The sequence below is a fragment of the Xenopus laevis genome, chromosome 2S (assembly GCF_017654675.1).
Source record: "Xenopus laevis strain J_2021 chromosome 2S, Xenopus_laevis_v10.1, whole genome shotgun sequence".
Classification (NCBI taxonomy): Eukaryota; Metazoa; Chordata; class Amphibia; order Anura; family Pipidae; genus Xenopus; species Xenopus laevis.
The window spans coordinates 45,062,405-45,089,584 of NC_054374.1; the positions used below are offsets into that span (position 1 = coordinate 45,062,405).

The 27,180-nt window shown below is 38.3% G+C and overlaps 1 protein-coding gene across 2 annotated transcripts; it reads right to left on the reverse strand.

Moving 5' to 3' along the window:
• Nucleotides 1–4,890: 4,890 nt before the first annotated feature.
• On the reverse strand, nucleotides 4,891–25,907 carry LOC121400511 (transcription factor ETV7-like). Of its 2 annotated transcripts, XM_041583722.1 has the most exons (6): nucleotides 25,573–25,902; nucleotides 18,015–18,135; nucleotides 15,327–15,491; nucleotides 13,558–13,683; nucleotides 9,142–9,303; nucleotides 4,891–6,113 (listed from the first exon to the last, which is right to left on the reverse strand). In XM_041583722.1, the coding sequence occupies exons 1-6, from the start codon at nucleotides 25,612–25,614 to the stop codon at nucleotides 6,106–6,108; spliced, it is 624 nt and encodes a 207-aa protein (XP_041439656.1). In that variant the 5' UTR covers nucleotides 25,615–25,902; the 3' UTR covers nucleotides 4,891–6,105. The 2 variants fall into 2 exon arrangements, with proteins under 2 accessions (XP_041439656.1, XP_041439657.1); XM_041583723.1 differs by lacking the exon at nucleotides 15,327–15,491 and having other exon boundaries at nucleotides 25,573–25,907.
• Between the last annotated feature and the right edge of the window lie 1,273 nt (nucleotides 25,908–27,180).

Sequence of the window (27,180 nt, forward strand, 5' to 3'; positions counted from 1 at the left end):
TCCATTGTCACACATGGTGTTTTTTCTGTTGGCGTAAAAAACAGTGGTGGTGAAAACAACAATCAACACCCAGAAAATGCTGGCAGCTATGGCATCTGCATGTTAGTGCTCACCTGGGGTAGCTGCCAACCTGAAACAGCAGTCTTGCATTTTCAGCCAAATTTTGCTCTGGGTAAACACTGATAAGCACCTACTATGCCACAATCCTAAGGTGGCCATACACAAACCAGCAGCTTATTGACCATTGTATGGGTCCCTCGTCTGAGCGGTGGTGTAACTATAGCATACCTCCCAACATTTTGGAAGTAAAAAGAGGGACAATTTTTTTGCACATCTAATTTTTTTGGACCACGCCCCTTTCTGTCACCACACCCCCTAATTACCATGTTCATTTTACAAAATTTGGCAGGTTATGAAAGTTTGAAAATATTTCTCCTCATCTAAACTGTTTTTTTTGTGTCTGAAAATTGTTACAAAGTACCTTATTTGCACCTGTTAGCTGTTCTGTGCTCTCTGCTAAAAGCCAATTAAGTGAGGAACATTGTTTCTTTTTCTGGCTGTTCAGTGCAGAGAAAATAGGGACTTTCCAGTACAAATGATGGACTGTAGGTTGAGCTGTCAAAAGAGGGACTGTCACTCCGAAAAAGTGACAGATGGGAGGTATGCTATAGAGGAAGCTTCCTCTATATTAACTTTAAACCCCCCCCCCAGCACATCTGCTGCCTGTATTGTTTATCAGTATAAGGCCTATGCAGCAGTATGCTCTTGCACAGGCCAAAAAGAGGAATTGCCTCAGCAAGTCACTGTCTTATATATGCTCACATGTGTATTTAGTCCCACCTGCTGGCTGCACCACAGAATAGTTAAACTATTTACATCAGGGCTGTCCAACTGGCCAACCACATTAAAATGTCTGCCTACTTTGTCTTCTTACCATGTGTAACCTTTAAAAGATATCACTACAGAGATTAACTGGCCCTTGCATTGTTTAATCAAATTCCCACTGTAATCTCCTGTATTGTTCACACATGTAATGCCCCCTACAGTGTTCACATTTGTAACACCTCTATTGTTCACACCCTACAGCCCTGTACTGTTCACACTTGAGACCCAGACTGAAACTGCCCACATTGTTCTCCTGTTCACACTCATACAAACTGCTGATGGGGCACCAGCACTGTGTCACTGTATGTAAAACATTTTAGAGTGGTCCTGATAGGTCTCCCTGTCTCCTGCTCTGTTCTGCCTTCCATATGCTCCCCGTGTAGGCCATAAACTTTGCATGTCCTAATCTGCCTGTTTGCCACAATCTGTCTGTCCCATGCTACCTGTGTGTGCCATACTCTGCCTGCCTGTGTGTGCCATACTCTGCCTGCCCTATGCTACCTGTGTGGGCCATACTCTGCCTGCCCTCTGTTTCCTGTGTGTACCATACTCTGCCTGCCCTATGCTACCTGTGTGTGCCATACTCTACCCGCTTTATGCTGCCTGTGTGTGCCATACTCTGCCTGCCCTATATGCTGTCTGTGTGTGCCATACTCTGCCTGCTCTATGCTACATGTGTCACCCTCTGCCTGCCCTGTGCTCCCTGGGTGTGCCATACTCTGTCTGTCCTATGGTCCTTGGGTGTGTCATACTCTGCCTGTGTGTTCCATACTCTGTGTTGTTGAATGCCTGTGATGGTGTATTAAGAAATGGGCTGCAGAGAGGTGAATAGACTCTATATTTAGGCACAATAGGGAAAGACTGGAATTACATAAGGCAGCTACTTTATTGTTAGATGGTTAGATTTGTATTTCTCCTTAATTTAAAACTTGTAATCATTGTTTTTACTATTCAGCAGTATAGCTGCACCTTCTGTGTTTCTTTTTGGGAGTAAAAATTTAGGTAAATCGTTCTGTGAATACTTGAGTTAGGGGGTTTTGGTTCCATTTGTTTCTTGCAGGCATGTAATGTTATGATGAATTCTGCATTCTGGGCAGATGTTCCTTTTTAATCTGTCCTCTATCTGCTTAGACCAGTGCTGTCCAAGTTCTGTGTTACCGAGGGCCAAAATTTTACTGGCCTATGTGGAGGAGGGCCGATAATGGAAGTCAGTGTTGGCCACTCCCCCTTTTAAACCACACCCACTGTAAACCACACCCATATTACCACAAGAACTTTTAAGATCTTATCCACATTAGCGGTGGTAGCACACCAAAAAACCAAATGGTTGGTGCTCACTGCAAGGAAATCCCTCATCACTCATATGTGAAAAATTGAAGTCATGTTAAAAACATACCCTTAAATCCATATGCCTCATCCTCCCCTGTGGATAATACAACAACCCCTCAACACATGATTAAACACCTTAGGGGCCCTTAACAACAATTTCCAAAAGCTAACAAACCCCTAAAGAGGCTTACATCCCACAGGTAGGGTAGGACAAGCAGCACTAGGCAAGCAGAGAATGGGACACACAGGGAGGCAAGGTATTTTTGCACCCTAGGCAAAGGCTTCAATCAGTGCCCCCCTACCCATTCCTGCATTACAATTTCCCACCTTACCAGTCATATAGCCCCCTGTACCTGTGCCAGCACCTATCATATTGCCTCCATTTGTACATATACCAATGGCAGTCAATCCCTCAGATTGCCCCCAGGCCCCAATCTGTACCTGTGCCAGCATAAGCCAAAACATCCATCATATTTTTACCCCCAATCTGTACCTATGCCAGCGGCAACCAAAAGAATCCATCATATTGCCCCAATTTGCATCTGTTCCAGCAGTAGCCACAAATCCATCATATTGCCCTCAAACATCTGTGTACCTGTGCCAGCAGCCACCATATTGCCCCATGTACCTGAGCCAGCAGCAGCCAATCCCTTATATTGCCCCCAATCTGTACCTGTGCCAGCATCAGCCAGAAAATACACACTATTGCCATATATGTACTTGTGCCAGCAGCAGCCAAATATCCATCATATCATCTGTTTACCTGTGCAAGTAGCAGCCAAGATATTGCCCACAAATATATACCTGTGCCAGCAGCTGCCAAAAGGGAGCTGGGGAGTGATTCTGTCTGGAACAGGGGGTTTATACAGTTGAAAAACTATTAAAGGCCAAGCAAATCAGGGTTTAAAAAAGAATGAAAGGAAATTCCCCTTAAAAGTGTGCCCCGCTCATGATTGCGCCCTAGGTGGGCGCCTACTCTGCCTGCCCCTAGTTCCAGCCCTGCAGGGAGGGAAGGCAGAACAGAGCAGGAGACAAGTTTAAGATATCATCCTAAAATGTACTACATACAGTGACACAGTGCTGGTGCCCCATTAGTATTTTGAATATGGTGTGAACAGGTGAACAATGTGGGCAGTTTCAGTCTGGGTCTCAGGTGTGAACAGTACAGGCCTTTAGGATATAAACAGTATAGGTGTCACAAGTGTGAACAATACAGGGGGATCACAGGTGTGATACAGGGGATTCGAGTCTGAATTTGAGGTTTAAACAATGCAGGGTGCAGTTTATCTCTACAGTGATACCTTTTAAATCTTACATATGGTAAGCAGAAACAGCATCTGGGGGGCCAAAGAAGGGGAACAGCCCTGTCTTAGACAGTAGTTGCAGCTGCAGTTTACTGTTGCAAACTTTAGTTGTCAGGGTATTCATGGAGATATACTTCAACTGCTCAGGAGCTGCAAAGACCAAACTTTTTTTCTGCGCTGTTATTGTTTACATAAGCACCAATATATTTCAATATATTCCACTGCACTGTGCAGCGACTCACTCTCATTCATATCACTCCCTGCCCTGTATAATTTACACATGTTCACTGAATGTATCTTTGAGCCCGACTTTTTCTTTTACTTTTTCTGCTGTTGCAGTTGAAAAAAAATCACATAACACTACTGTCATCTTGTGGACAAAGAAAGTATGGTAAAGCCATATAAAAAAAATACTTGCAGCCAATCTGTATGAATCATATGCAAGTTACCTATTGATGCATGGGAACCCTAAAGCTACTGCCACCCTTCAAAGGTGGTTGAAGCCCAAGGTGCCTACAGTGGTCTGTGTCAACTAAAGCTGCAAACGTGTGCATAAATAACCAGAAGCAGTCGTCAGGTACCAGAAATGACAATGCCCAAAACAGGTTGTTTACCTTCCAAACACTTTTTCATCTTAATTGTTTTCAGGTTTTTGTATCAGTTATTATTTGTATTTGTATGTAATCTTGCATGTCAGTGTATACACCCCGTTTATTGTACAGCATTGCAGTATATGTTACAGCTTTATATAAGTGCTAATATTTTAGTTGTAACATTATTTTTAATATCTATTGCATAGTTACACATCTCTTCAGTATAAACTTTATTGAAACATCTGCAATTTTTATATTTTTATTATACAGGCATTTGAGATTTTGCAAATTAGGGGTAATTTGGGTTTTATAAAAAATATTTAAACATTAAATAAATAGAATTGTTTTGCCACCAAAATGAGTTTATGCAGCTTAGTTACCAACAATTTCAAGGTACTGTTTCATTATTACAGTCAAAAGTAAATCTGTCACAAATTAAGGAAAACTGATGTATTACCGTACTGAGCTTTTAATATACTGTATATTTATGTATGCTAATATTTTATCATATATATTCACATTGCATTAGAAATTCATATAGTTAACTCTCATGCCATGTAATGGTAAACGGGTTCTCATGCTTTAAGGAAAATATCAATACGAGTGCTGTTCTAAGCACTTTTGTAAGTTACAGTCATTATTTTTTAACTATATATATATATATATATATATATATATATATATATATATATATATATATATATATATATATATATATATATATATATATATATATATATATATATATATATATATATATATATATGAATTTTGTTACAACAGCACCACTTGCTGGTCAGTTTCTGACCATTTTGGCCACCAGGTAGTCAAGGAAGTTGTCAGGAGAAAGAAAAATGGCTGGTCTGTTCTTCCGGTTATAAGAAAAATTAGAAACCGTCCTTACATCTTTCCCAACTAGAAGAACATTAGAACAGTAATCTTTCCTCTAAGGTGTGCGCTTACACGTGCACACACAAATTTTGAGGGCAGCGCACAAATTGTTGTGAACAAACAAAATTATGTGTGAAAATACATTTTGTATTAATTCTGACCTAAGCACAAGGAGGCAAAAGTGGCAGTTGACTTCTCCAGCTTGTTCCAAGAAATTGATTGTAATTTTATTTCCAACAATACAAAATATTTTTATACTTCCCACCCCAAGGAAAGCCTTAATAAGGTTATCTTCTGCATGGTCATTAATAGGTTCATCTTCAGTGGAATGCTACCCTATGTGATATTCGTTTCCTTGCCCCCCCTGGAAAATTTTCTGCGGACACCCATGGACCAGCCCCCTTCCTTTCTCCTTTCACTTGGTGGTCAGAATGTGTCAGAAGCTCATCAGCAGGTACAGTACATGTATCCTTTAATATCTTGGAAATACATTTAAAATTTGTGAATTTCCTGCGAAATTTGCGAAACAGCGAAAAAGTTCTAAAACTTTTTTGACGCCGGCGACAATGCTGATGCTCATTAGTCAATGGGCATCTTTAAGTGTCACATGCGTCTGAATTGACGCCAGCAAAAATTTGGCTGCAAATTTTCACGGCAGTTTTTACAATTTTTACAATCACTAGAAATAAAGAGTGTAAATTACAAAAGTGCTTAGAATAGCACTCTCATCAATTTTACATTCGCTTCATTTAAAGGTTTACTTATCCTTTAAAAAACACTAACTCACAAATTCCTCAGGAAATATTTCCAATCCTTGATTGTCCATAAGCATGTAAAGAGACCATATCTGAAAGCTCTGCATTAAACAAGTAGATAGTGCTTATTGTAGCTTAGAGATCCATTGTTATGCTTAGAGTTCTGCAGTTTTAAATTGCCAGTAACAAAAAATTATTTTTCCAGTGTGTTCTAGGATTTGCTAGAAACTGCTGCTTTCTGGAAAGTTCAGGCTGCATGAATTGCATGTGTTTCCAACAGTTCATTAGAAAAGACTTCTGCCACACCAGGAGCACTGATCCATGAGAGCTATACAGTGTGTGAAATCTTCAATTCCCTGAAAAAATAAGCACAGTGTAGGTGTTAATCGTTGGGACACATATATGATTGATCTTCCCTTAATGGGGTTTTCAGAATTAGTGTGCCAGCCACCAGAAAGTAAAGATCAGAAATCAGAATATGTTACTGAAGGAAGGGCAACATACAGTGGCGTAACTACCGAGGAAGCAGACCCCGCAGTCGCGGGGGGCCCGAGGTTCAGGGGGCCCGGCGGGGCCTGCTTCCTCAGTAGTATGCACAACCGTCAGGGAGCATTTTAGAGCATTGTGCGGCCAATCCAGACCTCTGCAAACAGTGCCGGCCTTCGGCTAATTTTGTCCAATAGGGTTGCCACCTTTGAATTTTTTTTTTACCGGCCAGCGGGGGGCGGGCCGCGCCGTAAAAGGGGCGGAGTCGCGTCATAAAAGGGGTGGAGCTACACGGCGCGAGGACAAGAGGAGGAAGGAAAGGTAAGTACAGGTTCGGACATCTCCCACTGTGTGTGTGTGTGTGTGTGTGTATATACTGTATATACTGTATATACTGTATATATATATATATATATATATATATATACATATACACACAGGGCAGGTGGGTAGTACAGAGATAGTCACATACAGGTCAGGTGGGTAGCAGGACACAGTTCTTCCCAGCGCTAAGTGGGGACCTCGAGCTTTATTCAGGAGCAAATGAAGACACAGCTGTAAAAAGGTCTCTGTGGCGGCCGGGCAGCTCCGCAGACAAACCTCAATTGGTTTATACATTTATACATTGTGTCTGGGCTGGACTGTGACCCGTGGCACCGCATATTAGCAGGGGGGGTCACTGAAAGAAGCCTCATTATACCTGCCCAAAACTAATGTATGTAACATACTTCTATGAGTTCTGGGGATATTATACATGAAATTCACCCACTATTTTGTGCAGAGGGGGCCCTGAAGATTTTTTTGCAGGGGGGCCCTGGCATCTGAAGTTACGCCACTGGCAACATAGATACCGTATATACTCGCGTATAAGCCGAGTTTTTCAGCACCCAAAATGTGCTGAAAAACTCGACCTCGGCTTATACGCGGGTCATACGCCAATCCCTCACCGGATCCCTCACCTCCCTCTCCCATAGCGCATCAGGACTCTGTGACTGACGATCGCCGCCCGGAGCAGGTCCAGGAGCTCCGGGCGGCGCGTCCTTCCCTGCCGGCGTCCTTCCAAAATGGCGGCGCCCATGGCCGCCACGTGGGTAGCGGCGCCGGCGCTATGGGAGAGGGAGGTGAGGGATCCGATATTACGCGATTGATGTGAGCTGCTGCTTCCACATAGGAGACAAACTGTTTGGATTCACCATGTTATTAATCTCAAAGCATTTCAAACTCTCAATATATATGTAGTACATTTAATCACTGTCAAACTCACAGTGTGCTTCTTGGGTGTACTGGAGAATCCTGCATTAATATTTTATGGGTCTCATCAGAAATGGATCTGCATCATATTTGAAGTTCATACTGGGCAGTATCTTTTATTATCTGTTTCTTTATTAAATTGCTTCAGACTGGCATTCTCATTTATTTTAAAGGTGTAATAATCTAGCCTTACACTTTTCAGAGCATATACAATGGACGCCTTTGGTTTGCTTGGGGAAGTGCAATCCTTATTCTCAGCAGGGCTGTCTATATGACTAGAGGAGCGTTCCTGTACAAAGTACAGATTGATTTTCAATCAGCCCCTAGGCTTATACACGAGTCAATAAATTTTTCCAGTTTTCTTAGGTAAATTAGGTACCTCGGCTTATACACGGGTCGGCTTATACACGAGTATATACGGTACATTGCTGACATCATTTATCCCCATCATGGGATGTATTGTTTCCAATGACAACTATAACAAAAAATTTTTGAATATTCTACTACAGCGTGCAAAGTAAAAGCATAGTCCTGATTGGTTGGTACTGGAACTAGCACTTGTTTAGTGCAGGCCTTCACGCTACTCATTGGTGCACCATGTTACCAAAGCTACACAATAACAAGTATAGGCAAATGAAAACAGGGCTACAGTCTCTTCGTCTGAAGTAGGGCTTTACCCCCAAAGCATTGAGGTTTGCCTTGAATTTGTATTAATATATATAGTTACAGAGTTAAATTGGGTTGAAAGTCCATCAAGTTCAACCCCTCTAAATGAAACCCAGCATCCATACATACACACACCCCTCCATACACTCACAAATTATATATATATATATATATACCAATATCTGAATTCATTGTAGATTTAGTATCACAATAGCCTTGGATATTATACTTGTCCAAGAAATCTTCCAAACCCCTCTTAAAAGCATTAACAGAATCAGCCATCACAACATCACCCGGCAGTGCATTCCACAACCTCACTGTTAAACTGAATAACCACCCACGTTGCTGCAAATGAAAGTTATTTTCTTCTAGTATGAAGACCTCTGCTGCAGTAATTCTCTTTATGGGTAAAAAGGTTCCCTGCTATTTGTCTATAATGTCCTCTAATGTACTTGTAAGTGTAATCATGTCCCCTCACAATGGTCTTTTTTCCAGAGAAAACAACCCCAACCTTGACAGTCTACCCTCATCATTTAAGTCTTCCAACCCTCTAACCAGTTTAGTTGCACGTCTCTGCACTCTTTCCAGCTCATTTATATCCCTCTTAAGGACTGGAGTCCAAAACTGCACTGCATACTCAAGGTGAGGCCTTACCAGGGACCTATAAAGAGGCATAATTATGTTTTCATCTCTTGAGTTTATGCCCTTTTTTATTACTAGTATGCTGGAACAATTTTGCCATTCAGCTGAAGGGGAGATGATCCTAATCTAAATATGCCTTATTTCATGATACAAAATAAAAACATATAAAGTACCTTAATAATAATTATCTAGTCCAGACATTTACCCTAGCAATCACACACAGCATGAAGTCAGAATGGACTAAGTATTGGAGAGGGCCTGAACATTATGAGTTTTACTAAGAAATGTAATAACCTGATAAACATATAGGATAGTAGAGTGTGTGTTATTAACATTTACCTGTTCTCGGTTTCTTCACATGTGCTGCAGAGTAATCAGTTATTTTCTCTGAATCAGGGAGTCTCTGCAATCTATGAGACAGGTTCAGTGGTCCCTCCTGAGTGTAAGTCTTCTCTACAGAAAAGGCTGGGGATTCACTTGTTTGACTTATAAAGTTTGTAGCTGCACACACAAAAATAATTACTTCTTTATGTCATTGGTATAAAAAATCAACAAACAAATATTAAGAACAGTATTACTAAGGCTCACACTAGAATTAATATTAAAATATACAGTAACAGAGCAGAATGTAAACAATTTAAACAGAGCTGGTTAGCAGCTGGCTGAACATTTTTGTATCATTTTAATGCACATTATTTTCTCCTTTTTGGACATAGTATTACAGTTAGTGACATTTTAGTTTATGGATTGTAGAATGGCATTTCCCCTATAGGATGGCTTATTCAATTAACTGAAAAAGCTTTAATAGATTGGTCAGTAAACTCAGGAATATTTCAAATATTTAATTTTAAACATTCACATAGACCTCCCCATATTTGAACCCAGGCAATTTGTGACTGTGCCACTTTCCATATTAGATGATAACCGGTTCAGTGCAGACCATGCCCTATGGTATAAATAAAGGAGGCTATGCAGGTCTGCTTTAATATTAAGTCTGCAAGGCAAAGGGGGGCTTCATCCATGCTGAATTTTGAATAAGAAAAGAGAGCAATTCATAGCACTAACCGTCTACTGGACATGGTGCCATAGGGCCCTTACTGCTCTTACTAAAGGGTTCAGGTCAAATGTTATACACACTAATGATTTGACATTAGAGGGAAGCACAAACATGTTGCCCAAACTCACCAGTAGCAGAATAACACCTGCTTTCTTTATTCATAAAGAAAATAGCACTTTTGTCCAACAGAGTACTTAATTCTTAATCCTGGGGGAGGATTAGAGGGGGAATGGAATAAAGGGATAGGAGGTGTGGGTCAGGATCTGTTTTTACATGTTTCTAACTTCATTTATATGGTCCATTTTTAAACAAGGTATTTAAGGATATGAGAATATAGTAAGGCCCAGTAACTGTAGAGTAAAAGAGGTCCAAAAATTTCAAAATAAGAGTACGTTTTTATAAAACAAAACTGAAAAGTCCAAACAATCTCAATAATCTGTATTAACTAAAGGGTCAAGATCAGGGTGGTGTCTCCTGGAGTTACTCTCTGAGTCTCAGGGTCTATAATAATTTCCAATACATTATCATTATTTTGATTGCCTCCAATGGGTCGCTTTTTTTAAAGGAACAGTTTAGTGTAAAAATAAAAACTGGATAAATAGGCTGTGCAAAATAAAAAAATGTTTCTAATATAGTTAGTTAGGCAAAAATGTAATGTATAAAGGGTGGAGTGACTGGATGTGTAACATAACAGAAAAGTCCGCTGCAACAAAAAAATTTGTCGATCGTCCACATTGACGCCCATTGACTTTAATGCATTTGGACAAAATAGTCTCAAGTATAAAAATTGTCGATCTGAGCTAAGAACTGAACCTTTTTTATCCGTTAGGGCAGGCACGTCACGTCGGATGGGTCGGAAATAAGGTAAGTAATTCTATTGTCGGATCGTGTCGCAGCTTTGATGCGACGCGACATGACTGCCGGATGCAGTTTGCATCCGACACGATCAGACAATATAATTACTTACCTTATTTCCGTCCCATCCGACGTTACACCTGCGTTTTTGCCCAGCGCGTCGGATCGTGTCAGAATTGTCTGTGGAGTCCGGCCCTAAGCCACATTCAAATGTAAAAAGAGTTGGGGAGCAACACAAGCATGAAAAAGTCCCTCAGGTGCCAAATAAGGGCTGTGATTGGCTATTTGGTAGCCCTATGTGGATTGGCAGCCTACAGGAGGCTCTGCTTGGCAGTATACTTAGTTTTTATGCAACTAAAACCTGCTTCCAAGCCTGGAATTCAAAAATAAGCACCTGCTTTGAGGACACTGGGAGCAACATCCAAGCAGTTAAACCCCCTAGAGCAGTGATCCCCAACCAGTGCTCACGAGCTACTGGTTGGGGATCACTGCTCTAGGGGGTTTAAAGTTGGGAATAGGCAGGGTTTTAAAATAGTGTAAGACTTTGGGCAATATTGTCATTCTAACCACATGGATGTGGCCTATCCATGAAATTTCATATTTTGACCATGTTTCTAATGTTTCTGAGATTACTTTCCAGAGAGGAGGGTAGTTTTATAAAGGTCTTATAGTTGTAGAGTTATTCTAACTCCCAAGTGTTTAAGATGGATGGGTTGCCACTGAACATCCAATTTAATTTAAACAACTGTTGGAGATCGAAAGAACTGATAGGTCTGCAAAGTGGAATGTATGGTTTAGATTAAGCAGAGTAGTGCTGTGCTATTAACAACAAAATATTGTCTGCAAACTGGCATAATTTATGGTGTTCCGGCCCTTCCTTTAAAATCATAATATTGGCATTTCACTGGATTATGCTGCCAAAGGCTCAAGGGCATGAATAAACAGTAAAGGGGACAATGGGCATTCTTGTCTCATACCTCCTGACAGAGGGAAGGGATCTTAACAGAACAGGCCATCTTACATATGCTCGAGGGCTGATGTATAATTAAATTAAGTGGCAAAACTTTTGTTTGAAGCCCCATTTTCCCAATATATATTGTAGGTATGTCCTGGACACATAATCTAAGGCTTTGGTCAAGTTTATTTGCAACAGTAGTCTGGGGGTGGCTCTAGATTATATGTATAAAGTTTAAAGCTCTCCTAACGTTATCTGATGCCTGGAATTTGGGAATGAAGCCGACTTGGTCCATATTTATTATGGCTGGTAAAAATGCATTGTCATTCAGCCAATATGTTTGCAGAGATATTAATATCTACGTTTAACTGATATTGGCATATACCCTGTATATGTTTTCGATGTTTTTAGCTGTTTGAAAAAAACAACTTCATGGACATCTTCTTGAGTAATTGAATCTTCTAGTAAATACACTTGGGAATTAAGTGGGGGGAGGTCTGCTGGTTGCAAAAATTTGTCTGACTTTTCTTTAGACAGGGATCAGTCAGAAGAGAAGAGGGATTTACAGTATTTACTATATTGTTCTATAATTGTGATAGGGTTCCCTGAAACCTCTGATGTTCTGATTTTACAGGGGGAAATTTGGAGGTTCTGCTAGGGGTAGGCAGATGAGGTATGTACCTAGCACCCCAATCTTTGCACCCTAGGCAAGTGTCTCTTCTTCCTAAACCTAGTTCTGGCCCTGTTAGCAGCAGCAAAGGCATGCCAATATTGTTTTGTATTAAATGGATATAGATTTAGTAAGAGAGGATAATTTTGTGTTAAAAGGCTTCTGCCATAGCACGTTCATAGACATCCGCCCAATACTTACAAAGTAGGAAACACTGAATTTTAAATAATGTTAATTGCTTCTCAGAGTATTTGCTCAGATGTCTATTGCTTGTTTGCATTAGGGATAAAGGAACATGCATGAGTAACTATTAACAAGGACTTTAACTTGACATGTGGTATTTACTTCTAAATACACGAGTTGGAAGCCTTCAGCTGCAAGTAGAGGTTCCTCCTGTTTGATTAAGCTTGGACTCCAGATGAATTAAGTATATTTACTTCCCAGACGGAGGATAGTAATGAGCCAGAATAGTCAGTAACAGGCAACGATTGGTACAGGCGGCAAATCAGTAAGGTCAGGGACAAGCAAGAGTCTTGAACAAGAAGCCAGACTATAAGCACACCCAGGAACTATCTCACAGTACATCTACATTGGGTGATGGGAATTAGGACACTGTGCCTTTAAATTTTTGAAATTCGGGTCAAGCGCAATGATGTCACATGTCAAGTCGAAAACAAAAGGATGCTCAAACACATTTTGATGCGCAAGTCAAATACAGGAACCGGAAGAAGACAGGTATCCCAGGTATCCTTACCCTGATATTGAGCAACATTTCTAAACTGTAAAAGCAGTTTAAAATGATTTTTTAGTAGCAGGGACTACTGAACTTTGTTCCTGTGACACTTCTGTTTGTACATTTTATCTTCATGTTAGCGGAACTAATTTCATTCTTTTTTCATTTGAAAGTTATTATAATTATGACGTTTGCACCAAAAAGTATATTTAATTCTGTTACTTTACTAATGGAAACATATTATAGCGTTATTGAACAGACTAATTACACTATAGAAAATGGCACTGCAAGTTATAGTTTATATTATTAGATAGTTATAGACAGTTCAATGCTTAGGATATTTGTGACACACTGGGGTTCTAATGCTTGTATTCCATAGATCAGTGCAAAAATTAGAACATTGGTGGTGCATAAAGACAACCTAAGAGAGATCTTCAATATGTGTTTGCCTCTAGCTTCTCAACATACAGAAGGCATCAACTCACCTCTTTTGGCGCAGTTATGTAATTGTAGATAATCCATTTTTATTAATGATTTGCTAACGAAAGGATGATTCATTAGTGCTTTTCTATGAGTCTTAATGTGTCTTAATAATTCATATAGAACATCACCTAAAAAAAAGATAAGGTTAAGTTAAGTTAGAGGGATCCTGCACCAATTTTCAGCACTATACAAAAGACTAGGGTTTCCATAGTGCTGACAGAAATTTAAAGGGGACCTGGCACCCAGACATAAAAAGCTCTATAATAAAAGGTTTTTTTTATTAAAACATTTATTCCTGTTATAAAGGTTAGTGTTAGGCTGACTTTAGGATCACGCAAAGCTTGCCTTAAAGGGGTTAAGTTGATTTTTTTATAGGTTTTGAATTATTTGACTTCTAAATCTTTCAGCTTTCAGATTGGGGCCACTGACCTCATCTAAATACATATGATCTGTAAAGCTACAAATGTATTGTTATTGCTTTATTACTCATCTTTCTATTCATATTACATTCTCTTTTTGCAAAGTTTCAAAATATCACTGATATATTAAATTTAAAGGTGGACAACAGCCTTTACAAAATGGCACCTGCTTGCTTGCTGTGAAGATTGAAGGAAGAAAACACAATCCTTTGCCTTAGTTTTGTACCCCCACCCAATGTCATAACTAGATGTTATTGGGCCCCACAGTAAATAAATTTTTGGGTCCCCCAAATATTCAGGGGTATTCAGGGGTCCTGTTTTACCAATATATATATATTGAAATGGCTTATTAATTAGGGCTTCATGGGGCCCACTATACCTTCTGGGTCCCCCTGCAGCCACAGGGCCTGCATCTTCTGTAGTTACGCCCTTGCCCCCGCCCTTCCCCAATATACTATGTGATAAGTATGATGGAAGCTTTTCTGTATTAATTAAAATGAGAAAATTATTCAAAAAATAAGGTTAAAGAAATTTCAAAAATGTATAAAATAAAATTGATAAATATTTTAGTAAATAAATATATAAGTAAAATGTATTTTGCTGGACTAAATGACAGCAAAGGTTTTGCAATTATTTGTGTGACAGGTCTCTTAACTAAATTGACACATTTAGCAAAGCAAATAAATATGAAACAACTGGTGGGGTTTTTTTGTTTTGTTTTTAACTATACTCACACTCTCACTTATCAATACAGCGTGGAACAAAAATCTGATGATTTGTAAATCAGCCCAAACTTGAATAATAATAATAATAATACATAACAGGGATGCACAGAATCCAGGATTCAGTTTGGTATTCTACCTTCTTAAAAAAAGGATTCAGCCGAATCCAAGTTCCTTGGCAAACCGAATCCAAATGAAAAAAAAAATTGTGATTTTTCAACATACAGGAATGAGATCCATTACCTGGAAACCAATTATCCAAAAAAGTGCCAAATTACAGAATGGCCGTCTCCCATAGATGCAACTATGATAAAATAATCCAGATTTGTAAAAATAATTTCCTTTTTCTCTGTAATAATAAAACAGTAGCTTGTACTTGATCCAAACTTAGATTTAATTAATCCTTATTGGGAGCAGAACCAGCCTATTTTGTTTAGATAATGTTACATGATCTTCTAGTAGATTTAAGGTATGAAGAGCCAATGAAAGATCTGTTAATGCAAATTAGGAATCGGATTCGGTTTAGTATTTGGCCAGATCTTTCACAAAGGATTCAGCATTCGCCCAAATCCTTAAATAGAGGATTCGGTGCATCCCTAATAAATAATGAATAATAAATTGATGTTTGACCTGAACTAGGAGAGCGCTTCTTAAAATCCTCCTTAGTAAGAATGCATAAAGCTTTTCCATTCATTATAAACTTGTTATCATCAGTCCTCCTCAGTGAGCATTCCTTCTCTGCCCATCTAAGCCACTCAATAACATCATCTTTGCTCCACAGGGATGGGTGTATTCCTGAAATCCACACAGTAAACAAAATAAAGCAAAATGGAAGGGCTTTTTAGCTTAGAAAAGAAATACACTGGCACTCAAGGCAACTTCAATGCAGGGTTACCCCTTGCTGGTTTATTAGGTGCGAGCGTGCAACGTTTCATGGCGAACCCTTTATCAAGCATGCTCTGCCTCACCTTCCTTCACTTGAGGGCTTTTTAGATACCACAATCAATATAAGCTCTATTCACCATAAATTTGGTGTACCAAACAGTAACTGATGTGTTTGGGGAAAAACAGTTAAAGGGATCGGAAAACATGTTTTTTTTCAAAACACATTTTCACATTTTCTGCACTGAAATCCATTTCTCAAAAGAGCAAACAGTTTTTTTTATATTCAATTTTGAAATCTGACATGGGGCTAGACATTTTGTCAATTTCCCAGCTGCCCCTTGTCATGTGACCTGTGCCTGCACTTTAGGAGAGAAATGCTTTCTGGCAGGCTGCTGTTTTTCCTTCTCAATGTAACTGAATGTGTCTCAGTGAGACATGGGTTTTTACATGGAGAGACATGGAGTGTTGTTCTTAGATCTACCAGGGAGCTGTTATCTTGTGTTAGGGAGCTGTTATCTGGTTACCTTCCCATTGTTCTGTTGTTTGGCTGCTGGGGGGGAAAAGGGAGGGGGTGATTTCACTCCAACTTGCAGTACAGCAGTAAAGAGTGACCGAAGTTTATCAGAGCACAAGTCACATGACTTGGGGCAGCTGGGAAATTGACAATATGTCTAGCCCCATGTCATATTTCAAAATTTAATATAAAAAATCTGTTTGCTCTTTTGAGAAATGGATTTCAGTGCAGAATTCTGCTGGAGCAGCACTATTAACTGATTCATTTTGAAAATATGTTTTTGCCCATGACAGTATCCCTTTAAAGAAACACTATTATATGGCAACAATGAAGATAAACCATACATTCAACTATTTTTATCCTCATTAAGGGAACATACACGATTCATAATAGTATTGTTCTTCTAAAATATTGTTGGCCTACAGCTCCCAGTATTTTCCAGCATATTATTAAAGGAAAACTATACCCCCCAAACAATGTAGGTCTCTATAAAAAGATATTGCATAAAACAGCTCATATGTAAAATCCTGCTTCATGTAAATAAACAATTTTCATAATAATATACTTTTCTAGTAGTATGTGCCATTGGGTAATCATAAATAGAAAATTGCCATTTTAAAAAATAAGAGTATGCATAGTATGCACCTATGAGAATCCTCTCTTTTCGCTTTACAATTGACCCTGCATTTTTTTCTCTATGTGATGATTAAAAAGAGCATTATATAAAAATGTCTTAGCTCTAAACACCTAAACAGAACTATATTTGCCCTTTTAGTATTGGCTAGCAGGCTTTGCTAAATGATGCCAGAATGTGTGATAAGGGTGATTCTTATTGGATAAATCTCTTGTAGCTGTAATTAAGCTTAGGATACATACTTTAACAAGATTCACTTTTAGGGAAGGTATACATCCTGCTTAAATTTTCTAATGAATTCATTACCACTAATCCTGTTTAAAAACACTCTATGGCCAAAACTTTAAGGTGACATGCCAAAATATACATATATACAAAATATACAAATATACAAAGAACATTACTAGTATGTTGGTCCTCACATATTCTTGGGAAGACTTCCCATGAAATGTTATAATTTGTTGTTTTCATTTTTCTGTCATTTAGCCAAAATAACATTGGTGATGTTGGACATGGGATTCAATTAGGTGGTTTACTATTTTGTTGTAAAAAGTACTGACTGACAACTGAGTACCTGTAAGACAAAATACACAAACTATTAGAGTCCTATGTCCAACATCAGTGCCCAAAATCACTAATGTTTATTTCTTTGGCTAAACGACAAGGTTGAGGCTCAGTTTAGGCAGTCAAGTTCTTCTACCCTCACTGGTTCTACTTTGCTTTGTGCATGGTGGTACTATTGTGAATAGGAAGGGTCTTTTCTCATAGGAAGCAGTGATGTGAACAGAATGTTATTTGCTTTGACTAAACCCAGGGGCACTTGCCCCAAGCCATGCCAAAGACTACCAGACCATGAATTTTCCTCCACCAAATGTGACATTACACATTCAGGCAGGTAGTGTTTTCATGGTATTTGAAAAGCCCATACTATATCAGACTGCCAGATGGTAAAGTTTGGTTCATAATTCCAAGGGACATATTTCTGCTGCTCTAGAGTCCAATGACAGTGGCGCTTCAGATGCATCTTGGCATTGTGCATTGTGCAGTGCCAAGGCTTCTGTTACTGCTCATCCATGTAAACCTTTGCTGTTAAGCTTCTAATAAATATTTCTTGTGCTGAAATTTCTTTTAGAGCAAATTTAATATAGAAAGTGGCTTGTTTCTTATTCTAGGTTACATGTAATTTGTTTTTTCACGGTATGTATTATTGAATCTAATCTGCACATATTATGATGTGGTCAAGTTGATAGAGATTCCCGATTTATTTTACATACTTATTACTTACTGAGACTTCCCGGCACCCTAGAAACCACGTCTTCAATTAAAGAAAGCTCTGCCTCTGTCAAGCTGTAAGTCGACCCTTCTAGTAGAGGGACATTACCTGACAAACTGGCTTCCAGTCTTGCCTGTGAATAGCAACAAGAGAATGCTCAATATAGAATAACAATAATCATTGGAAATATAGCCATATGATGTATTCATTGTTGCATGTTTTTACTTAGAATTGCCATCATTGCTTAAAAACTTTATATATAGAGATATATTGTAATAAAATAAACATGTTTTTTCCTTTCCTTGGAGCCTCTTGTTTTATTGCACCTGGTAGTTCAATTTCTTCATTCACAAGCCTTGTCTTCTTTCACTATACACAGTTGCCTGCTGCCTTTATAAGAACGGTCTCTAAACATTTTCACCATGACAGTGAACACGTTTGAATACAGTAGGTCTATATCCTATATACAAAACTGTACATACAGTATAAATCTAGACATTCAAAAATAAATCATTCCTGGGACAGCTTGCAGTGATATATAGTGATGGGTGAATAAATTCGGCAGCTATGGATTCTCTGCGAATTTCCTCATTTCGCCACCAGCAAATAAATTTGTAAAACCACGGAAATATAAAAATTGTTGCTCGTATCAAAATTGTTGCACATCAAACTTGTTTTGACACCCATTGACTTCAATGTGCTTTGCGAATTTTTCACAGTTTTACAAATTTTCCTGGCGAAACACCACAGATTCGCCCATCACTACTGATATGTTTATTATATATTTACTTTCCTGGGGCATAGCACAGAAAGTCTGTCTATTATATTATCTGCAGTTATACATGTGGAAGAAGCCATAATGCTTACCACAGCATAAGGGTAAGGGCACACGGGCAGATTCGGGGAGATTAGTTGCCCCGGTGACACATACAAGGGCAATCTGAATCTTTATGATAACTAATGGCACTTTTTAGCTCTTTAATGGACTATTTTTTAAGCTATAAATCGAAGGAAAAAAGGCAACCCTTCATTAGATCGAGGACTAGCTTCTCCTCTTTTGTAAAGTAGATGATACAATAGAACTTTGTTGTCCTCTGACTCAGATTGGTCAAATCACCCAGGAGCACAATGTCTGATGCTAGCAATGATCAACTATGAAATGATCTGCTGACTCAGATGGCAATCAGGTATGGTGACCAGAGAAACATTTTTTTGGGTTTAAGGGATTTTACAGGCACACTGGCCCTAACAACTGATTACTTATTTGCATAAGTGATTTATGATCTACTTTGTGACACATAAATCTATGCTTTATGAAACTCTGAAACATAAAACCTGTATGAATGGGTTGTACCCAGTAGATAAATGGTTTTGTAGCCGTTACAACTTGTTTGCTAATCACACCCAGAGCCATGGAATGTGCCAACTTAAACCAACTCAGATAAGTACAGTATGGGATAGAAACCAAGAAACAAATATATGTAAATAAAATAAGGAGTGTAACAGCAAAGTTGGTGAGTACCATCTTGATGTCCTCTTCAAAGCAATCTTGCGCCAGGAGCATGTGCAGTTGAAAATGATCTGGACCTGACTTCACCTGCACATGCTAGTAGTCATCAGTCTGTGAGTAGAGTATATAAACATTGCTCATCTTTTGCACTCATCTTTTTTATATGTACATTGTGGTGAGGTCACTACTAGGATACCTGGGAAAGTCCAGGACGGATCTTATTTATGCCCCAGGTTCCTAACAGAGTGGTTCCGGGACTGCTAGTCCAGCTCGGGTGTTTTGAGTTGTACTGAGGTATTTCACGTGGTTTAATTAAAGAGGTAGCTCAAGCCAGAGTGGAGAGCTCCTGGCTGGGAAAAATACACAGGAAAGCTGCCTGTGTGAGAGGGATTGAAATCACCAAAAGGTTTGGGATTTTGTATATTCCTGTATGTTCTTTGTTTTGGGGAGACAGGCGGTAGGCCTTCTCCTGGTAGTTAGGAAAACTGACCTGTATTAGTTAGAAGCCCATTAAGTGGCAAGGATTTTATTTTGAATTGTTTATGTGGTTTTGCTGCAAGAGAAAATAAACTGCCAGAAAGAAACAACTCCCTTATGAATTCTGATTGTGCCGTGTGCTGCTTTACCCCAAGAAAGCTGATCTCAGCTACCTAAGTCCTTACAACAGATAGAGCTAATGGGACAGTATTGGGAATGCACAATGGTGCAATTTAGGTGGAGGGAGGCTTACCAAGGGTATTAAACATTTTTAGTTTTAATTGATAGTTCAAGTTGGTTATCTTCTTACCAAGAGATAGGAATTGTTGTTCTTGTCACATTGCCAACTGCTTAGTATTGATATAATTTTGACAGTAGTATTGACATAATTTTGAAGTAGTAAATCTGAATTTTTTTTTTTGTAAAAGGGGACCAAGAAGTAAAAATAAAAATCTGGCAACCTTCAAAATTTAAATTGTTAGGGAGAGTGATGGTCCTGGCTGATGCTGAAGATCCTTTATTTGTCTATTTATTTGTTTGTTTTATTTTGCTGCCCTTTGCCATATAACATGAACCAGCAGATACATGATTATCACAGTTTATGTGATTATGCAGAACAGTCCATTCCATTAATTTGTTCCATTCTAGTTAATTATGTTGCTGGTCTTTAAAGGGATGGGCCACTTTTAAGTTAGAAAATGATTTGTCTTTAAGAGAAGAACCCCAAGAAGAGTTATTAGTGTCACACAATCCACATAGAAAATAGTTTGTGTGAAAAGGATGAAAGAGTGAGTACAACGCATTATGTGAGAATAATGTATACAAAAAGGGAATTTCATTCAAAAGTAAAATTTTTAACCAATCAGTAGTGACCAAAACACACAATTAATTAATCTTGTTTAGTGATGAGCGACGTTTTTTTCGCTAAATTTCGCCATGACAATGATGCCCATAGACTCTGATGGGTGAAAAAATTTGTTGTACGCCAAAAGCAAAAACATTTTTGTTGCCCATAAACTTCCATGCATTTTGGCGAATTTTCAGTGAAGCGAAACAGGCCAGATTTGCCCATAACTAATTATAATTAATTGCTAATTTATATGTGAGTCTGCATAGATCATTAAATTGTATATAGGGAATAAAATGCTATATTGACCAACAATTAAGTCATTCTTAGTCCACGTGAACATTTTGATTTACCCTTTAAAGCCTAACATTTATTACGGTAGCTCTGATTTGTAAAAAAAAAAACAAATCCATAAAAACCCCCACTAATAGCTCAATAGAGGGAAAGAAAAAGATTATTTTAAAACCACTTTAAAAACTGATGCACCATCATCTGGTGATATATTGTTGGGATATATTACTTAGATCACATATATGTGCTTTGTTGATCTAATGTATAGTATTCCCACCTAGATCTTACATCTGACCAACAATATAATTGTATCTGATAAAGGAGGCAAAAGAAAAAAGGAAGAGAAATAGGTGGTAGAGTTTTAATTGAAGTAGCCCAGTGATTGGAGTAGACATTCATGTATAGGTGGTGATGATTGTTGTATTCCGCCAATACCTAATTATAGTCTCTTTTGTATGGTGTCATTGTTCTATTGACCACAGGTATGCCTCTAAGGCAGGGATCCCCAACCTTTTTTTTACCCGTGAGCCACATTCAAATGTAAAAATAGTTGGGGAGCAACACAAGCAGGAAAAGGTCCCTTAGGGTGCCAAATAAGGGCTGTGATTGGCTATTTGGTAGGCCCTATGTGGACTGGCAGCCTACCAGAGACTTTACTTGGCACTATACTTCGTTTTTATGCAATTAAAACTTGCTTCCAAGCCTGGAATTCAAAAATAAGCACCTGCTTTGAGGACACTGAGAGCAACATCCAAGGGGTTGGAGAGCAACATGTTGCTCACGAGCTACTGGTTGGGGATCACTGCAAGGGCTAGTCCACACGAGGAGATTCGGGGAGATTTTGTCGCCTGGCGCTCAAAAGTCGACGAAATCTCCCCGAATCTCCTCGTGTGGCCTTACCCTAAAAGGCATCTAACAGGCTTGTTGTGATGTGCCTAAATCTTTCCATGAAACTTTGTCCTCTCAGGGGCACATAAAATGATTGTGGCATAATCCCTATCACTGTGTTCTACAGTATATCAGGGTTTAATTAATTTGACCCCACCAATGTACTGAATAATAGTAGGATTAAAGCGGATTGAACACATCATCATTACCATCAATTAAATTCACTAGCCGCTGTGCGCTCACCATGTAACTTCAGAATATTATTTCTACTTTTGTTATCTTCACCACCTCTCAACAAACTCCTCGCGGTATCTAATCTCCATTCGCTGATTTTAGAAAAATTCATTTGCAGAGTTAAGTGCCCGTGAGGGCAAAATGGAGGCAAAATCTTTATCCTTTTACCCTTTATCAGATTCAATTATATTGTTAGAGGGTTGGTTGGTCAGATGTAAGAGCTAGGTGGGAATATTATATAATACACACAGGTATGGGATCCATTATCCTGAAATCTGTTATCCAGAAAGCTCCAAATTATGGAATGGCCATCTCCCATAGACTTCATTTCATCCAAATATTTAAAAATGATTTACTTTTTGTCTGTAATAATAAAACAGTATATTGTACTTGATCCAAACAGAGATATAATGTATCCTAATTGGAAGCAAAACCAGCCTATTGGGTTTATTTAATGTTTAAATTATTTTCTATTAGACTAAGGGGCAGATTTATCATGGATCAAATTGAAAATTTGAATTTTAAAATTCAAATTTAGAGTTTATTTTAATGTAATTCGACTAGGGAATTCAATTCCAGTTAAAAAAAAATTCTAAATTCGAATTAACTGTCCCTTTAAGAATTCAAATTCGATTATTCACCATCTGAAACCTGCTGAATTGATGTTTTAGCCTATGGGGGACCTCCTACAACCTGGAGTCATTTGGTGAACTTTTAAAAATCTAAATTTTTTTTGGAAATTCAATTTGAATTAGATTAGAGTTTGCAGGTTGATCCTATTCACACGAATATATAGTTTATGGGAGTTGATGGGAGTTGATGGGAGTTGATGGGAGTTTTTAGAAACTCAAATAAACACTAAATTCGACACTTGATAAATATGCCCCTAAAAGTATGAAGAAAAAAGCCCAGGTCTGAGCATTCTGGATAGCAAGTCCCATAGTTGTATATGTTTTCTAAGTTATATAACCCAACAATATATGGTAGATAAGATTTTTTAAAGGGATACTGTCATGGGAAAATATGTTTTTTTCAAAACGCATCAGTTAATAGTGCTGCTCCAGCAGACTTCTGCACTGAAATCCATTTTTCAAAAGAGCAAACAGATTTTTTTATATTCAATTTTTAAATCTGACATGGGGCTAGACATATTGTCAGTTTCCCAGCTGCCCCCAGTCATGTGACTTTTGCTCTGATAAACTTCAGTCACTCTGCTGTACTGCAAGTTGGAGTGATATCAACCCCTCCCCCCCCCCAGCTGCCTAACAACAGAACAATGGGAAGGTAACCAGATAGCAGCTCCCTAACACAAGATAACAGCTCTCTGGTGGATCTAAAAACAACACTCAATAGTAAAAGCCAAGTCCCACTGAGACTGATTCAGTTACATTAAGTAGGAGAAATAACAGCCTGCCAGAAAGTAGTTCCATCCTAAAGTGCAGGCTCAAGTCACATGTCTGGGGCACCTGGGAAATGGACAAAATGTCTAGCCCCATGTCAGATTTCAAAATTGAATTTAAAAAAAATAAATAAAAAAATCTTGCTCTTTTGAGAATTGGATTTCAGTGCAGAAGTCTTCTGGAGTAGCATTATTAACTGATGCGTTTTGGGAAAAAAAATTTTTCCCATGACAGTATCCCTTTAAGTGGTTTTAAAAAATTTCACAGTGGATTGTACCCTCTTACATGTTCACTGTAAACCTTCAGTTTATATTCCAGTGCTGCCCTGCTGCCTTCAAACAAAGCAATAAAAGATGTTGGGGGTTGAGGGAAAGGTATAAGCATATCACACCAGTATAAAGTAAATTAGATAATTAACTATGGAAATGTACAACATCATCACTGTAATCTGCGGGCCACTTTATCTGGTGCGTTAACCAGTAAATAAATAATCCGATATGATCCACTGTGACTTACCAAGCAATATTCAAGGATCATAAAATCCATTTTCCTCCTAATGATCTAATATGAAGCAGGACTGTCCAATCTGAAGACAGGAAAAGGGGCAAAGCACACTCAAATGTGGGTTTGTGTCTATTGGGGACACAAGTGGGTATAGCTAGGGTGGTTCGAGGGCATCATCTAAATTGTTCCACATCTTTAAATTTAATAAAGAATGTTTGGAGGTATTCCAAGACAACTCTGCTATAGAGAGGAATGTGACTATATATATATTGAATAAACAGTTGTTTGACAATTAGAAAAAAGTTACACGCTTTGAATTGTTGCATAATTTTGTCAATACTTTTCCCACAGGTACAATTTTCTTTCTGTTTTTCTAGTAAATTAAGCCAAATCGTAGATGGGTGTTAGCACACATTTTTATTTTAAAATAATGAGAAAAATTTGAGTTTTAATAAATACCCCCCTTAATGCGTCATCTTAATAATGATTTCTAAAGAAGCAGTCACTGTTTTGTCTATTGAGTCAATGTTTTTTTTTTATTCCTGGAATACAATGCTTGCTTTCCCAGCCACTGACTAGTGATGCAGAATGTTGTACATTTTTTTTATCTACAAAACCCCCCTGTGAAACTAATCGTTAGATGATTCCTCCAACACTGCGAGGCACATTTACTTAGCTCGAGTGAAGGAATAGAATAAAAAAAAACTTCGAATTTCGTGTGATTTTTTTGTCTACTTCGACCATCGAGTTGGCTACTTCGACCTTCGACTACGACTTTGAATCGAACAATTCAAACTAAAAATTGTTTGACTATTCGACCATTCGATAGTCGAAGTACTGTCTCTTTAAAAAAAACTTCGACCCCCTACTTCGGCAAGTAAAACCTACCGAGGTGCAATGTTAGCCTAGGCTTTCTAACAATTTTCTGGTCGAAGAAAAATCGTTTGATCGATGGATTAAAATCCTTTGAATCTTAATTTTTCGTTCGATAGAACGAATTGCGGTAAATCCTTCGACTTCGATGTTTGAAGTCGAAGGATTTAACTTCGACAGTCGAATATCGAGTATTAATTAACCCTAAGTAAATGTGCCCCTGTGTCATTTAAAATATTATTTGCATGCTTCTGTTTGTTCACTTATGTAATGCTTTTATCAGTACTGCATCATTTCGCTATCAAGTCCACCGTGAAATCTAAACTCAGCAGTAGATTCTTGCATACCTGCACAAGCACACTCCTGTATAATATATTAATTGCAGAGAGGCTCAGCATACACTTGGAGGCACTTCAAACACTGTACAGTATAAACTAACAATGTACATTTAAAAATGTCATGTCATAGGAGAAACTGAAACTTTACCAGCAAATTTTAACAGAGGACAAGTGCTCCAACAAGCATAGAACATAAACAGGGACTTACCTCATTCCCATAGGATGATTGAGTGTTTCCATTTCCCGACATATCCAAACAAATTCTTAACTGTCTTGGCAAAGCCTAAAATAAAGTCCAGCTACAGCTAGAGAAAGTATAAAATCTCTTTCCTAAAGATCATTAAGGAACTGCTGCCCAAATGTCAGCCTATCTTCCCATATCATATGAGTAACTACATACAACCAACTAAAAAAATAAATAAAAAGCTTTCCTTAGCAAGGTCTGCGTAAACAAAATGAGTCGAAATTCTAGAAATGAAAGCAAATGTCTCCCAAGCCTGCCATAAGTCTCCGTCAAAGGACAGTGCAAATTGTTCAGTGGAAAGTGAAACCAATAGTAAGATTCAAATGAAGAAGGAAACAGAAACAAGGAAAAAAAGACTGGAGTAGATGCAGTGTAATGTAACCTTGGAGGAAATTGATTTATATTATCACAAAGGCAAATAATGAAGTAAAAATGTTTATTTTAACCAGTCTATGGAACACAATGGGATTTTTCTCTTACATTGTGATACATTATTATAATAATTCATTCATTAGTCTATTAATTAATTTATTCTTATAGCAGGTGAATGAATTAACTGTATTGTTTTTATACAGGGTTTTTTCTAATAGGGGAGGTCATATATTATAAAATTCTATTTAAAGGGGTGGTTCACCTTTAAGGCAACTTTTAGTATGTTATAGAATTACCAAATGCTAAGCAACTTTTCAATTGGTGTTCATTATTTATTTTTTATAGTTTTATAGTCTTTTTCTTCTGACTGCAGCTTTCAAATGGACGTTGCTGACTCCCTTCTAAAAAGCAAATGCTCTGTAAGGCTACAAATGTTTTGCTATTGCTACTTTATATTCAGCTGATCTTTATATTCAGCTCCTCTCCTATTCATATTCAGAGTCTCTTATTCAAATCAGTGCATGGTTGCTAGGGGAATTTGCACCCTAGCAACCAGATTGCTTAAAATGCAAATTGAAGAGCTGCTGAATACAAAGCTAAATAACTCAAAAACCACAAATAATAAAAATTAAAACCAATTGCAAAATGTCTCAGTAATATCACACTCTACACCATACTAAAAGTTATCTCAAAGGTGAACCACCCCTTTAAGACTGGCTAAACTAAGCAGGAGGGTAAATAACTGCAGTATGTGATATACACCAAGGGGTCTGATAACAGCAACAAAATATAGAGTTGGCATTACACTACTAACTATATGTTTGGCTCATCTGACTATAGATACATGTACATCAAATTAAATCTCATCTGATGACCTACCTGTAGTCTGATTCAAGTCTGGTTTGGGGGTTATCTGCAGGGTCGGACTGGTGTGTGCAGGGCTCATCGGGGCCCCAGGGGGCCCCCCACACCCAGTGTCGGACTGGGATGCCAGGGGCCCACCTGAAAACGCTATGACCATGGGCCCACTTTCCAAACTATTAATCCTTTTCTCCTCACTCAACCTCTTTATTCTCCTAGTCTCTTTTCTCTACATACTATACTCTATTCTTCCATTATTAAGCCCCTTAAGAAATAGGGAATGAATCAATAGGGCCCACTGACACTTGGGCCCACCAGGAGTTTTCCTGATATCCCGGT

What these genes read in the sequence shown, in the direction of transcription:
- LOC121400511 (XM_041583722.1), bottom strand. Translation starts at nt 25,614, where the DNA reads ATGTCGGGAAATGGAAACACTCAATCATCCTATGGGAATGAG. An exon ending in GAAGCGCTCTCCTAGTTCAG is followed by an intron (nt 13,684 to 15,326) that starts GTCAAACATCAA and finishes TCTTTTTTTTAG; the next exon opens with GTGATGTTCTATATGAATTA. An exon ending in ACATAACTGCGCCAAAAGAG is followed by an intron (nt 9,304 to 13,557) that starts GTGAGTTGATGC and finishes TTGTGTGTGCAG; the next exon opens with CTACAAACTTTATAAGTCAA.